The 13,985-nt window shown below is 37.5% G+C and overlaps 1 protein-coding gene across 1 annotated transcript in view; it reads left to right on the forward strand.

Annotated features, from left to right (window-relative positions):
• The window catches only part of TPRG1 (tumor protein p63 regulated 1), a 192,057-nt gene that overhangs the window by 174,205 nt on the left and 3,867 nt on the right, over positions 1–13,985 (forward strand). The window contains exons 6-7 of the mRNA XM_008580087.1: positions 584–624; positions 8,473–8,617. Coding sequence (XP_008578309.1) covers positions 584–624; positions 8,473–8,617 — 186 coding nt within the window. The remainder of the gene's footprint in view (positions 1–583; positions 625–8,472; positions 8,618–13,985) is intronic.

Raw genomic sequence — 13,985 nt, forward strand, 5'->3', positions numbered from 1 at the left:
GGTCGCGCGCCCGCGCGCTCGGCGGGTCGGGGTATCCACGCCGGGGGTTGCCGTCCCGTTGCCGGTCCCCGGTCCGGTGCGGGGGCAACACTGAGGGTTGCGATCCGTTGCCGGACACGGGAAAAGACAAAAAAAAAAAAAAAGATATACATAATATTTTATATTAACCATAACATGCTTCTCTCCTCCTCTTGCTATTTTCTTTTGGTGCAATATTTTTAAAAAAAATTCAACACTTGTGCTTGTGTGACTGCATTTATTGCTTACAGGGTGTACATAACTTTCTATATATAATTAAACATTCTAATTATTTTATTCAGGGAAGAAGTATGGTATAAGTGTAAGGACATTTAGTCAGATGTGGCTCTGTAGTCATATTGGATTAAGTTGCTTCTCCCTCCATGCCTGGGTTGTCTCATCTCTAAAATGGTGATAATGAACACTTCTCCCAGCCTCACTGGACCATTGTAAGGCTAAAATGGGATAATTAATGTGTGCGTGAACATTCCGTAAAGTGTAAAGCAGTTAAGATTATTTTTATGTACTTAAATCTCATTTCATCAGGCAGATTTTAAGCTTGTAGCTGTCAGGGGCAGTGCTTTCTACTATTCTGCCATCCCTCAGGTATGTTAAGCAGTGCTGGTGCACTCTAAGGAGTCAGGAAGTAGAACAGTTGGAGCTGAAAATGCAGTGAATTGAATTATAAAGATCAAACTTTATATTTTCAACAAAACCAAATATACACATGAGAGTGTGCTAATAGGTCTAGAAAATTTTACCTTCTGTGTGTGTGTGTGTGTGTGTGTGTTTAATGTTGTCATTATACACACCTCATTTTATTTTTCCTCACTTTATTGCATTTTGCAGATGTTGCCTTTTTACATATTGAAGGTTTGTGGCAACCTCGTGTCAAGCAAGTCTATTGGCACCATTTTTCCAGCAGCATGTGCTCATTTCATGTGTCTGTGTCACATTTCATTATTAGTGTCTGTTTGGTGATCTTTGATGTTACAATTGTAATTGTTTTGAGGTGCATGAACCGCACCCAAATAAGATGGCAAACATAATCCATAAATGTTGTGTGGGTTCTCACTGCTCAACCGACTGGCTGTTTCCCATCTCTCTGCCTCCCTTTAGGCCTCCCTATTTGCTGACACACAAGAGTATTGAAATTAGGCCAGTTAATAACCCTACAATGACCTTTAAGTTTTCAAGTAGAAGAAAGAGTTGCACATCTCTCACTTTAAATCAAAAGCTAGGAATTAGTAAGTTTAGTGAGGAAGGCATGTTGAAAGCTGCCATAGGTGGAAAGCCAGGCCACTTGTGCCAAACAGTTAACCAAGTTGTGAATGCGAAGGAGAAGTTCTTGAAGGAAATTAAAAGTGCTACACCAGTAAATAAATTAGAAGAAAGCAAAACAGACTTGTTGCTGATATGGAGAAAGTTTTAGTAGTCTAGATACAAAATCAAACCAGCCACGACATTCCCTTAAGCCAAAGCCTAACCCAGAGCCAGGGTTACCTCTCTTCAATTCTGTGAAGGCTGAGAGAGGCGAGGAAGCTGCAGAAGAAAAGTTTGAAGCTAGCAGAGGTTGGGTTCCTGAGGTTTAAGGAAAGAAGCTGTCTCTCTCTGTAACGTAGAAGTATAGGGGAAGCAGCAAGTACAGCAAGTGATCCAGAAGACCTAGGTAAGATCAGTGATGAAGGTGGCCACACCGACCAACAGATTTCCAGTGTGGGTGAAACAGCCTTCTACTGGAAGAAGATGCCATCTAGGACTTTTCTAGGTAGAGAAGTCAATGCCTGACTTCAAAGTTTCAAAGGATAAGCTAACTCTCTTGTTAGGGGCTAATGCAGCTTGTGACTTTAGGTTGAAGCAAATGCTCATTTACCATTTCGGAAATCCTAGGGCCCTTAAGAATTATGCTAAATCTATTCTGCTTGTGCTCTCTAAATTGAACAACAAAGCTTGGATGACAGCACCTCTGTTTACAGCCTGGTTCACTGAATATTTGAAGCCCACTGTTGGGACCTACTGCTCAGAAAAAAAATTTTAAACAGCATATTAATGCTCATTGATGATGCACCTAATCACCTAAGAATTTTTTTTTTTTTTGTCCTTTTTTGAGACCGGCTGCACCGCGCTCAGCCAGTGAGCGCTGTGAGCGCACCAGTCATCCCTATATAGGATCCGAACCCACGGCGGCGCTGCACTCACCCGAGTGTGCCACGGGCTCAGCCCTCACCTAAGAATTTTGATGGAGATGTACAAGGAGACTAATGTTGTTTTCATGCCTGCTAACACAACATTCATTCTGCAGCTCATGGATCAAGAAGTAATTCTGACTTTCACGTCTTATTATTTAAGAAATATATTTTGTAAAGCTACAGCTGTCATAGATAGTGATTCCTCTGGTGGATCTGGGCGAAGCTGAAAACCTTCTGGAAAGGTTTTAGAGTTCTAGATGTCATTAAGAACATTTGTGATTCATGGGATAAGGTCAAACTACTAACATTAATAGAAGTTTAGGAGAAGTTAATTCCAACCCTCATGGATGATATTGAGGGGTTCAAGATATCAGTGGAGGAAGTAACTGCAGGTGTGGTGGAAGTAGCAAGAAAACTAGAATTAGAAGTGGAGCCTGACGGTGTGACTGAATTGCTGCAATCTCACGGTACAACTTGGACAGATGAGAAATTGCTTCTATGAATGAACAAAGAAAGTGGCTGCTTGAAATGGAATCTACTGGTGAAGATTCTGTGAAAATTGTTGAAATGGCAACAAAGGATTTAGAATAATACATAAACTTAGTTCATAAAGCAGCAACAGGGTTTGAGAGGATTGTCTTCAATTTTGAAAGAAGTTTTACTGTGGGTAAAGATGCTATCAAACAGTGTCACATACTACAAAGAAATCTTTCATGAAAGGAAGAGTCGGTTGATGCAGCAAACTTCATTTTTGTCTTATTTTAAGAAATTGCAGCTAGTTAGAGCATGGAGTTATAACACCAAGGCCAAGGGTTCAGATCCCTGTATTGGCCATCTGCCAAAAAGAAAAAAAAAGAAATTTCTATAGCCTCCCCAACTTTCGCCAACCACCACCCTCATCAGTCAGCTGCCTTCAAAATCAAGGCAAGACCCTCCACAAGCAAAAATTTATGACTCACTGAAGGTCCAGATTATTGTTAGCATATTTTAGCAATAAAGTATTTTTTAAATTAAGGTGTGTATATTGTTTTTTAGACATAATGCTATTGCACACTTAATAGACTATGATATAGTGTAAACACAATTTTATGTGAGTTGGGAAACCAAAGAATGTGTACAATTTGCTCTATTGCAATTTTCCCTTTATTGCAGTGGTCTGGAACTGAACCCACAATATCTCAGAGGTATGCCTCTATTCTATCATTCATTTTAGAATGTTGCAACTCTATTCGATATAAATTCAAAACTGGAAATCTGCATTTAAAGTCTGTCTGTGGTTGGATCTCATACATTCCACTTCTTGCATTATTTTAAATGCATCTATTTATGCAAGTGTATATATCTGTATGTAAACAAGTATTTAAAATTGATAGGTCTCCTATTTAAAAAAATTGAGATAACATAAATGTGATTAGAGGCTAGATGGAGTTTTCATTCCCTCTGATGTACAGGTGAAGTTGGCTTAAGTCCCATTCTATTCCCAGGAAAAGCCAATGGTCCTCTCAAGATTTACACAAATGTTCTTAGGGGCTTACAGTATCATGGTTTACCTTGGGCTTCAAGCTATCATAGTAAATACTAAATTACTACAATATTATCCCAACGTATGGATCTTGTTGCTCCTCTTCATGTGATACTCCTATTTCATAGTCCCTCAACCTGAGCATCAACATCAGCCTCTAGCCTGACTCTTTACCACCCAAAGCCAACAAAACAAAACAAAATGAAAACCAATAAGAATAACATAACACTGACACACAGGCATTTATGTGAGAGTAGACCCACTGAGGGCTTCAGGGAGATAGACTGCGCGTTTGTATCATACTAATGCTGCTAAATTCAAATGCAATATCAGACCTCCCTGTTTTTAAAAGTTCGTTTATTTATTAATAATAATACTCTGACACATTGTTTCATAATCCTCTCTCCTCTCTATCCTCCCCTTGAGCCTCTCCAAACTCCTGTTTTTTATTATTATCAACAATGCAGAGCTGTTTATGTTTTAAAATCTGTTCATTCAAGTCAAAGAGCTTGATAACTTATTTTCCCAAAGACATTTCCCTCCTGCAAAGGAAATCTTGTTCTAAACATTAAAATAATATATGCTTTTAAATTAATGGTAATTGCATTTTATTGAAAGTCAAAATAAATACCAACTGCTTTCGTTATTACATCCATCACTTCCTGGGCCAAGTCTTCTTATTCCTCATACTTGGTGCATTAGGTACTTATTCCCTGAGTGTTCTTTGCTGGAAGAAATTCAGGGTGAGGGATTAAAGAGCAAGTTCTAAGAACTACAGAGGAATGTCACTGACTCATTCTAATACATGATAGTGTCTTATTTTATTCTGCTGCATATAAATACAGTCAAATAATTTCAAAAGAAATATGAAAAGCAAAATATTGAAGGGGGTATGGGATAATTATTCCCCAAATAATGAATGTAGTGAGTAGACTAGAGCATTAAATTTTGCCCTACTCATTTCATGGCAAAGGTGAAAGGGAAACTTGATGTTGTATAGCTCTTACTGGATGAAAGTAAGAACAGAGGAGGGTTGTGTGTGTGTTTGTGTGTGCGCGCACGTGCATGCGTGCGCAAAATGATGGATATTTGGTTGGTTGGTTGGTTTTCAGTCAATCAGACTACTTTGTGGATCTGTTAAGTGTATTTCCTTTAAAGCTTTTCTCCTTAAATTATTATTTCAAAGCCTTTTTTTTCTTTCCTGGCAATAGTCTGACACTTTCATTTGTCAAGTCATTTCTTATTCAAAGGCCACCCCAAGTCCCAGCTCTTTAAGAAAACAAATGATCTCCATCTAAGATGTGAGATGATGAGGACTTTGATCCAGTTCTTTGAGTCTTAGTTTCTCTTTTGTTGTTGGTTTTTATGTCACAATATTGTTTGTGTTTAGGACATTTTCCAAGATTGGCTTTGATTAAGACTCAGTTATATTAATGTAAAAGAATAAATAAAAAGAAAGATAATCGGGGGGATCTAGAATCTCTTTTATGTGAATATTTTGGCATAAGATTTTAAATGGGTGTTATAAACTGGCTTTTCCATCTCTCTTAAGAATAAAATAGGAAAACATAGAAGAATATGGGGAAAATGCATTATTAAACCAAATACCTGAAGCAATTTAGTTCAATTTAACAAACCTATTGTGGCACAGGGAGAGAATAATGTAGAGCTGAATTGTGAACATTCAAAATTTTCAAATTATTTACAATCTAATGGTATAACTTATTGTTTAAAAAATACATTAAAAATCTTTACTCTTATTCTTACCCAGAGTCTCTTCTACAGCCCCTAGAATTCCTTTATTCAACAAACATTTTCTGACACCTACAAAGTGCAGGTATTATGATTATTGCTAAAGATACAAACATAAATGAGACAAGATCCTTGTCTTTGTAGAAGTCATTGCTTAACAGAGGAGGCAGATAAAAATGGAAAGATTTTTAAATTAGTACTAATTGACTAAAACAGAAGTTTGAATCACTTGAAAAGCAGTAGTCGTACATGAAGGTGTATGGTGTTCTTAGATAAAGAAAATTCAGTGTAGCTGGAGTTTAATCTTGCATATTTCCCACTATAATTATGATAGCTCATATAATAGATATAAGAGCCAAAACTAAGTTACAGGCAGTAAAAAGGGAGAGAAGATGAGGAAATTTTGAGTTTTTCAGGATATAAAATTAATGGAATCATGTAACTGGCAGGATATGGAGATGATGGAGAAGTCAAAGATGACATGGTTTCTGGGTTGAGTAGATGGTGATTTCATTAATTTGAATGGAAAAAACTGGAAGAAGAATAGGTTTAGGGGTTCAGTTTCGGGTACATTGAGTTTGAAATGTTCATAGAACTTGGGGTTGCATTGATTTTCAGGCAGCTAGAAATTTAAGTCTGAATCTCACTAGAGAAAGCTGAGCTGGTGATATAGGTTTAGGTCATAAAACAATGAGCCAAAGCTGAGTCAAGGAGCAAGTTGGTCAGGAAGGTATCTAAGGAAGAAGGATTAATTAATACAATTGCATTCAAATTCAAATTTATTACTAAGTCTGTTAACATTCATCTACAAAATCACCATCAAATTTATTCAGTACTATGTCAAAATACGTTATATCTCCTTTTATCCATCTCACTAACTCTACACCCCTTTGACACTTGGCAAATGTGGTCAAATGGCTTCTTTCCAAACAGTCTTGCTTATGTCCCTGCCTCACCAACCTTTTTCCATATGTTTATACACATACGTTGCATTACTCATGTAAAACAATTGTAAGAATACAAAATAGTAGGTTTTTGGCATTGATTTTACTATTAGAAGACAAAAATAATCTCGTACTATTATATAATTGTATTTTATTGATCACAATTTGAAATAATAATCTTCATATAATTCAACTAACAAAAATCTTGTAAGGTTGGGATAGCTATCTTCATTTTAAAAATGAGGGCACTTAATCAGAGGGGTTAAGTGAATTGACTATGGTCATACCATAACAGCTCTATGTCCACATCTGAAGAATTTGCTAATGCCCAGAGAAAAGGGTATAAACCTGAAGGAATTTGTGTGTGTGTGTGTGTGTGTGAGAGGGAGAGAGAGAGAGAGAGATTGTGTACCTTCATATTCAGTGATATGATACGATATGACACACTGCAGCTTGGCTCAGTTATCCTCAATGGTTTAATTCACTTTGTATTTACAACGTGTAGCCTTGTATTTCCTTTATTAACCACTGCTTTGCTATATTCCTAGAGTATGTGAAGAATACTTCTGGGAAAGACTAGTGACTGCGCCCAGAGCATGTGAATGGTAGCAAATCCATCATGAATGCTCTACAGTCAAATCAAAGTGATCTGCAGAACAGCCGTTTTTACTGTCTCCTGGCATTCTTACCCATCTTTTCAAGGAAATCATAAAAGTGAACCAATGTTTTAGCAATCAAGTTTAACTTTGTATTCTTAGTTCCTTGGTTTCCTTTTACATGTAAATTACAAATATTCATTGAGTTCTTACCTGGTATTGAATATTACATGATGATCAATGTGCTAGTAACTTGGAAAACCATGAAAAATAAAACAGATTTTGCCCTCCAGACACTTATGATGTACAAGTAGGAGGCAGAAAGGTAGTTAATAAATAATAACTTAATGTGCTAAGACCATTAGTAGAGGGATTCACAAGGTGTTATGGGAGCCCAGAAGAGGGAACAGACAAATCCGCAAGTTAAGAGGTATACAGAACTACAAGCCTTAAGGACAAGCCTTAAGGCGTATTGAATGGACAATAGGTTACATGAATGTAAGGGTCATTTATCCTTGCTAAGGGAATATCGCAGAAGATTCTGAATGCATAGATTGTACAGTGAGGGACCCTGGAGTGGTGGATTTGGGGGAAAATACAATAAAAAATCAGGCCCCCTCACCTCAGGTACAGTTGGGTGTGGTGCAGCACATTCTTTGTAAACAAATTGTGTGTGGGGGTGGAGTTAGTGCATGTGTGTGCCAATGTGTCTTTTTAGTTTTGCTGCTATTGTGTGTTTGAGAGTTGTATGAAGCAGCGCTGGCTGGCAGAACTCATGTCTAAAAATAGAGCATGTTTACTTTGCTGGCAGCTGCTCAGTTTTCTTTGGACTTTGCTGGCAGTGGTTGAGTTTCTGAGTTTCTTTTTGGACTGCCTAGCTCCTAGATCTGTGTGTGCAGAAATAAAGACTACTCTTTCTTCAACCAAGGCTCCAAGGACCTTTCTTCTGGCTACCTAGCTCGTAGACCTTCATGTGTAGGGTTTGTAACCCAGTCTGGACAATGGGCTTGAGGGGTCTGTGAGCTCCAGACCCAGCCCTAGCTCTACAAGGTGTGATGACATTTGATGTGAAACTCAAGGTATGAGTGATGTAAGCATCAACGAAGGTGAGAAAAGGGCATTTTAAGTAAAGGAAACATAGTTAAAAGCTGCATATTGCAAAGGTGTATGAAATGTTCTCCAATGAAGACATTTCAGTTTAGTTGGGGTTGAAGTCCATGCATGTGTCTGTGTGTGTATCTACGTGTTCGGAGAGGAGGCTTGGAGGAGCAAATAGAATGAGGATGGAAATTAGGATGTGTAGAAACCTCTTGTGTAGTAGGAAAGAAGTAGCTTCTGCTTCATCCTCTCATTTCCATTTATGCGCATGAACTCACCCACATTCCCAGTGCCTCTGTAAAGATAATTACAGGTAAAATGTGCAAGGATGATTTACACATTGTGTCCTGTAGTATGACTTCCCAAGTGGTTTCAAGTATTGGGTATTGGATCGACTTGCTCTTTAGCTCAGGATGCTTCCGTCCCTACACAAAGAGGCTGAAACCTGTAGCCCGAAGGCTTGGAAAACCTGCTCAGCTGAGGAATGTGGGCCTGCAGGCATGAAACCCGGTCTCTTTACCCAGTGTAAACAGGAAGCAAGTGGTGGTTGTAATAAGGAAAACTGAGACTCTAGGCAGTGAACTGCTGGCAGACAGCACCTGAAGCAAACCAGGGGCCCAGGCACTCAGCTGGTAAATCATTGCTATAAAGTAAAAAAGAATACTTTGCCTGCCACCCACCCCACCTCCCACCCCCATGAGGCACACTGCTGTACTTTACCCTAACCGACACACAGCCCCTGTGTAACCGGAGTTGTTAAAACTTGACCCTCCGTTTTGAGACTAGAATAAAAGAGGGAGACTGAGGTGGGTGTATAAAAGCTTTTAGAGAAAAGTATGTGGCTGGTGGCATTCATATCAGATGACACAGCGTTCCTGTCACACAAATTGAGTTCAGGTGCTTGAAATGCTCAAGAGCCAGCTTGGGGACTTGGCCTTTTGTCTGCCTCTCCTTCAATGCACTGCTTGTCTCTCTGTAAGCACCCCCCCCTCCCATATTTGAAAGGGCTCCCAGAAATGACTGTAAATAAAGTGCATCTGACTGTAATGAAACGCCAAGTTCACTGAGTGTGAATAGTGTCAACTTTTTCTTTCCAGCACTTAGATTTCTAAGGCCACAGAGAATTCTCATGGAATGAAGCTTATGATGAGGACTGAGAAAGCATTCAATAATCCAATTTGACAAACATGTATTGATCTATGAAAAGGCATCCTAATAAACCAGAGGGTGTTGGCAATAGAAATGTGGTGATGAACTGCATTTTGGCTTTTAGGAGATCATGGTTCGATGATGATGATAATGATGATGATGATGTCCATGATGATAAAATCAGCTAATATTTATTGATTATTGGCAACAAGCTTCCTATATGGCCTTTGTAATATGACTCCAAATTCTAGCCTCATCTCATTCCACTTTCCTAACCTTACCTGCAATTCATGAGTGCACACACACACGCACACCTTATATACAAACCCTTCATTTCATTTCATCTTTACAATCGCCATATGAGTTTGATGCTATTGATATTCTTATTTTGTAGAAAAGAAATTATAAAATGTGGACAGGTTGAATAACTTGTTTAAGGGCACACAGCTTAGTTAGTGCCATGGTTGCAACTTAATGCTATGTTACATCACATTATATTTCCTTTACTTTAGTGGTTCTCAATAAGGGGTGATTTTTGCTCCTGGACACACTTTTAGTTGTCACATATGGGGTGAGGGTGCTGCTGGCTTCTGGTGGATATATACTAAGGACACTGCTTAGTCCTAAAATACAGAAAACTTTCTCCCCCATAGCTGAGAACTATTTGGCCCCAAATGACAACAGCCCCAAGGTGGAGAAACCTTCATTTAGTTGTACAGACAGCCACACTTGTCTATTTGAGTGGAGGTATAAGTGAAATGTAATAGAAGAAAAGGTTAATTTTTACCTTGAGATGTGGGAAGGCATAGTGGAAGAGAGAGGATGTGAGCTGGGTTTTGAAAGACAAATAGGAGAGCAGGTGCCATAGAGATATTTGGACTGTCAGAGCCAGAGTTTCCTAGGGAATCTCAGTCCAGTGGTTTCCATTTAAAACAAAACCCAAAAACTCAAAGTTCCAAGTAAATAAAATCTTACTTGGACCCCAAATATATAAAACCGATAAAAAATATAGTAACTCTGACTGACATGACTGAAAGAAATGAAGCAGGTTACCTGCTTGGCTTTTGCCTTTATTTTCACATCCTCTTCCCAAACCCTCACATACCTGTGGTACCAACATTATTGACAATGATACCTATTTCCTTTTCAAAAGAATCCAGATTTAAATGATAAATTATATGTGGTCACATACCTATGAAGAAATCAAGTGTTCTAAGGAACATGGTTTGAAAAATTACTGAGTTCAGTATTTTCTCTACCCCTTTTTCAAATGAGGAACATGAATTGTTTCCTAAATACTAGAATTTCAATACTAAATTTCCTAAATCTTAGAATTTTATAACACTGCTTATGCAGTATTATATAGAAGAGAGGACTTTAGAAGTTAAGTCAGGAGACCTAGGTCCAAGCCCTTTTTCCGTTGCTTAAGAGTTACTTGGTGTTGGACAAATCTCTGAAACACTTGGACTCTCAGTTTACCAGTTAGATCCCCTCTGCATGGCCCCCAATGCCTAGCACATTGTCCAACAAGAGTTCTCTGAATTTGTTGATTTCTACCCCCTGTCCTGTTTCCTATCTTGTTTAGGTTACTAATTTCGCTTTATGAATATTGTTCTTGACTTCTGGATCTATGATTATTATTATGAAAATTTTAACTATTGACATGGACTTTTCTCTCCCTATTTTTTCATGTTCCAGGATCATGTGTCCAGTGCCTACTGGAAATATATAAGAAGCTTACTGGTTAGACAACTTGAACAATGTGTCTAAAACAGAATCCTTGATCCCCATACCTCATCATTTCCTATCTCAACCTCTCCTAGGCTTTCCCAACTAAGTAATGATATCACTATCCACCCAGTTGCTCAGGCCAAAAATCTGGCTATCATTGGGTATCATCTTTTGATTCTCTCTTCTCTTTACCCCTATGTTCAATCATACCAGCAAGTTCTGTGGCTCTGTCCCCTTCCCCATATTCCTAATTCCACCAGTTCTCATGTTCTTCACTGTTATTCTGATCCAAGCCACCATTATTTCTTGCCTGGACTTCTGGTGTGACTTCCAAACTCATCTGGTTTTCCAGCCTCTGTTCTGACTCTACATAGCAGCCAGGATTATTTCTTTAAAAAAATAAAAATGATACAACATTGAATTCCTCCTTAAAATCACTTTAATCCAAAGTCCTCAATATGGCCCCAAAGACTTTCCATGCCTGGTACTTCAACCTCTTTCTTTTGATCACATGCTTCAGTCTCACAGGCCTTTTTTTGTGTTCCTTAAATAAACTAAACTCATCCCTTCCTCACAGCCTTTGCAGTGAAGAGATACCTTCTCCACATGACTGGCTCCTTTTCATCTTTTGGGTCTCAGCTCCAGTTTCACCTCCTCACAGTCTTACCCTGAATACAAACATGTGAAGTAATCCTCACTCCTGTTACTTTCTATCCCTTTACTGTATTTTATTTTCCTCCTAGAATTTATCACCATAAAGATCACATGTGTCTGTTTATTTTTACTTTCTGTCTCCTGTCACTAGAATGTGAGCCCCATGAGTGCAGGATTCTTGCCTGTCCACTCACGGCATTCAGAACACACCTGGAGTATAGCGCAGGTGCTTAGTTGGTATTTATTGAGTGATTTTAAATGTCCTTTCATTTGTCAGTGACACAGAGAGTTAGTTTACAGTACTATTATGGGTGGAAATAATTTGTATACACACAAAAAATTAAAGCAGCTAAAACTAAAATGGCACTGGTAAACATATACAGGTGATAAACTAAAAATCACATACTATTTCTGACTGTAGGAAACAATATTTGGCTTGAGGAAAGTTAGTCTTAATAGAGTTAAACATGATTATTAATTGTACTAGCTTAATAGAGTTCAATTTAATTTAATAAAATTAAACCAAAACTAAATAAAACCATAGCCAGGAAAATATTGATACTGAAAGTAATAGTCTCAAAAGAAAACTTATAATGGCTAAATTTGAGATGGACAGAAATAAAATATTTGTTGGAAAAGCTGCATAGAAAAGAATCGATCCAGTGGAAAATTTTCAGACAAAATTAAAAATTACTATGGAAAAAATTATCTACTGTTTTAAATAGAAAATTCTTCAGTGAATTCAAGCATCTCAATGTGTCAGAAAACACATTCTTAATGAAAATTCAGTAATGCTGTATGCTTTTGATATAGGTTTATATTCTTAAATATAGAAATGAGAGAAACAAGGTAACAATGTTCTGTAAGCTTTTAATTTACCTCCTTGATTAATTGGAAAACTTCAATAATCTTAGCAGCTAATATTGAGGATTTTCTTTTAATCAAGGTTTTAGAAAGCTTTTAATTTTGAAATAATTTTAGACTTACCAAAAAATTGCAAAAAATAGTAGAGTTTCCATGTGCTTATCACCCAAACTCTTCTAATGTTAACAACTTACATAACCAGAACATAGTTATCGAAACCTGGAAATTAAACATTGGTACGATATTAACTAAACTGCAGACCTTACTCAAATTTTACCACTTTTTCCCCATAATGTCCTCTGTCTGTTCCAGGATCCAGTGCAGGATTCCATATTACATTTAGCTGTTAATTTCTTTTTATTCTTCTCCAATGTTTCTCAGTCTTTGCTTTTATTACCTTCCCACTTTTGATGCATACTGCTCAGTTATTTTGTAGACCATCTCTCAGTTGTATTTTGCCTGATGTTTCCAAATGAATAGACTGCTATCTGCTTTTTTGGTACTACAGAAATGATGTGTCCTTTCACTGCCTTATATTGTGGGTTCATGCTATTTACATGTCTTATTACTAGTGGTGTTAACCTCGATCACTTGGTTAAGATGTGTATAGTGGGTTTATCCACTATAAAGTTATTATTTTCCTTTCATAATTAATGAATATCATTGAGGCTCAACCTATGTTTCTTGAAGTTATGGTTTCTGAGTAGAATTTAAAGTATCTTTTGGCATCCAGGAAACTCTATTACTTTAAAGAAAGCATATCTTTTTTTTTAAGTGCTTCCTGGAGCCTCTCTCTGATCCATCTTAAGGAAATTAGAATTCAAAGTATGGAATTGAAAGAGATTGAACTAAGGAAGCTAAAGTCTTTTCAGCCTAAAAATAATGATAATATTTGTATCTATAAATAACATGGCTTACAAAATATTTTTGAATACTTAATTTAATATTCTGATGAGGTTAGTATTTACTGTTATCATTATTATTATTTTCCCATTTTCAGATGAGTAAACTAAGGAACAGTAAGATTAAATGATTTTTCCAAGGTCTTACCACGAGTAACTGGTAGGTCAAGAAAACATACCTGGCCCTCTGCATCTAATCCCAAGCATTTTCCCCACTCCACGCAGTGATGCGGTTGACATAGTCAAGTGGCAGTGAGTTCCACATCACTGGAAATGTTCATGTAGAGGGGTGTGACTTCTTTCTGAAGATGAGGCAAGGGTGATTGAAACACTAGTTGAGTTGCTAGAATTGACGAACTTTAAGAACATTTCTGACCTTGAGATCTCATGGTTTTAAAACACAGCGATTAAAGGCCCTTTTATTAACTTATTCTTCCCTTTTTGTTTTCCTCTTTTGGAAGCTGAAGAAAGAATACTTTTTTCTGCTTATCTTACCCAATCAACTAAAGCTCTGGTGGAGCTCACTGAAAGGGAGGATGTCCTTTGCCACAAACATTTTACTTCCA

The sequence above is a fragment of the Galeopterus variegatus genome, unplaced genomic scaffold (assembly GCF_000696425.1).
Source record: "Galeopterus variegatus unplaced genomic scaffold, G_variegatus-3.0.2 Scaffold83, whole genome shotgun sequence".
Lineage (NCBI taxonomy): Eukaryota > Metazoa > Chordata > Mammalia > Dermoptera > Cynocephalidae > Galeopterus > Galeopterus variegatus.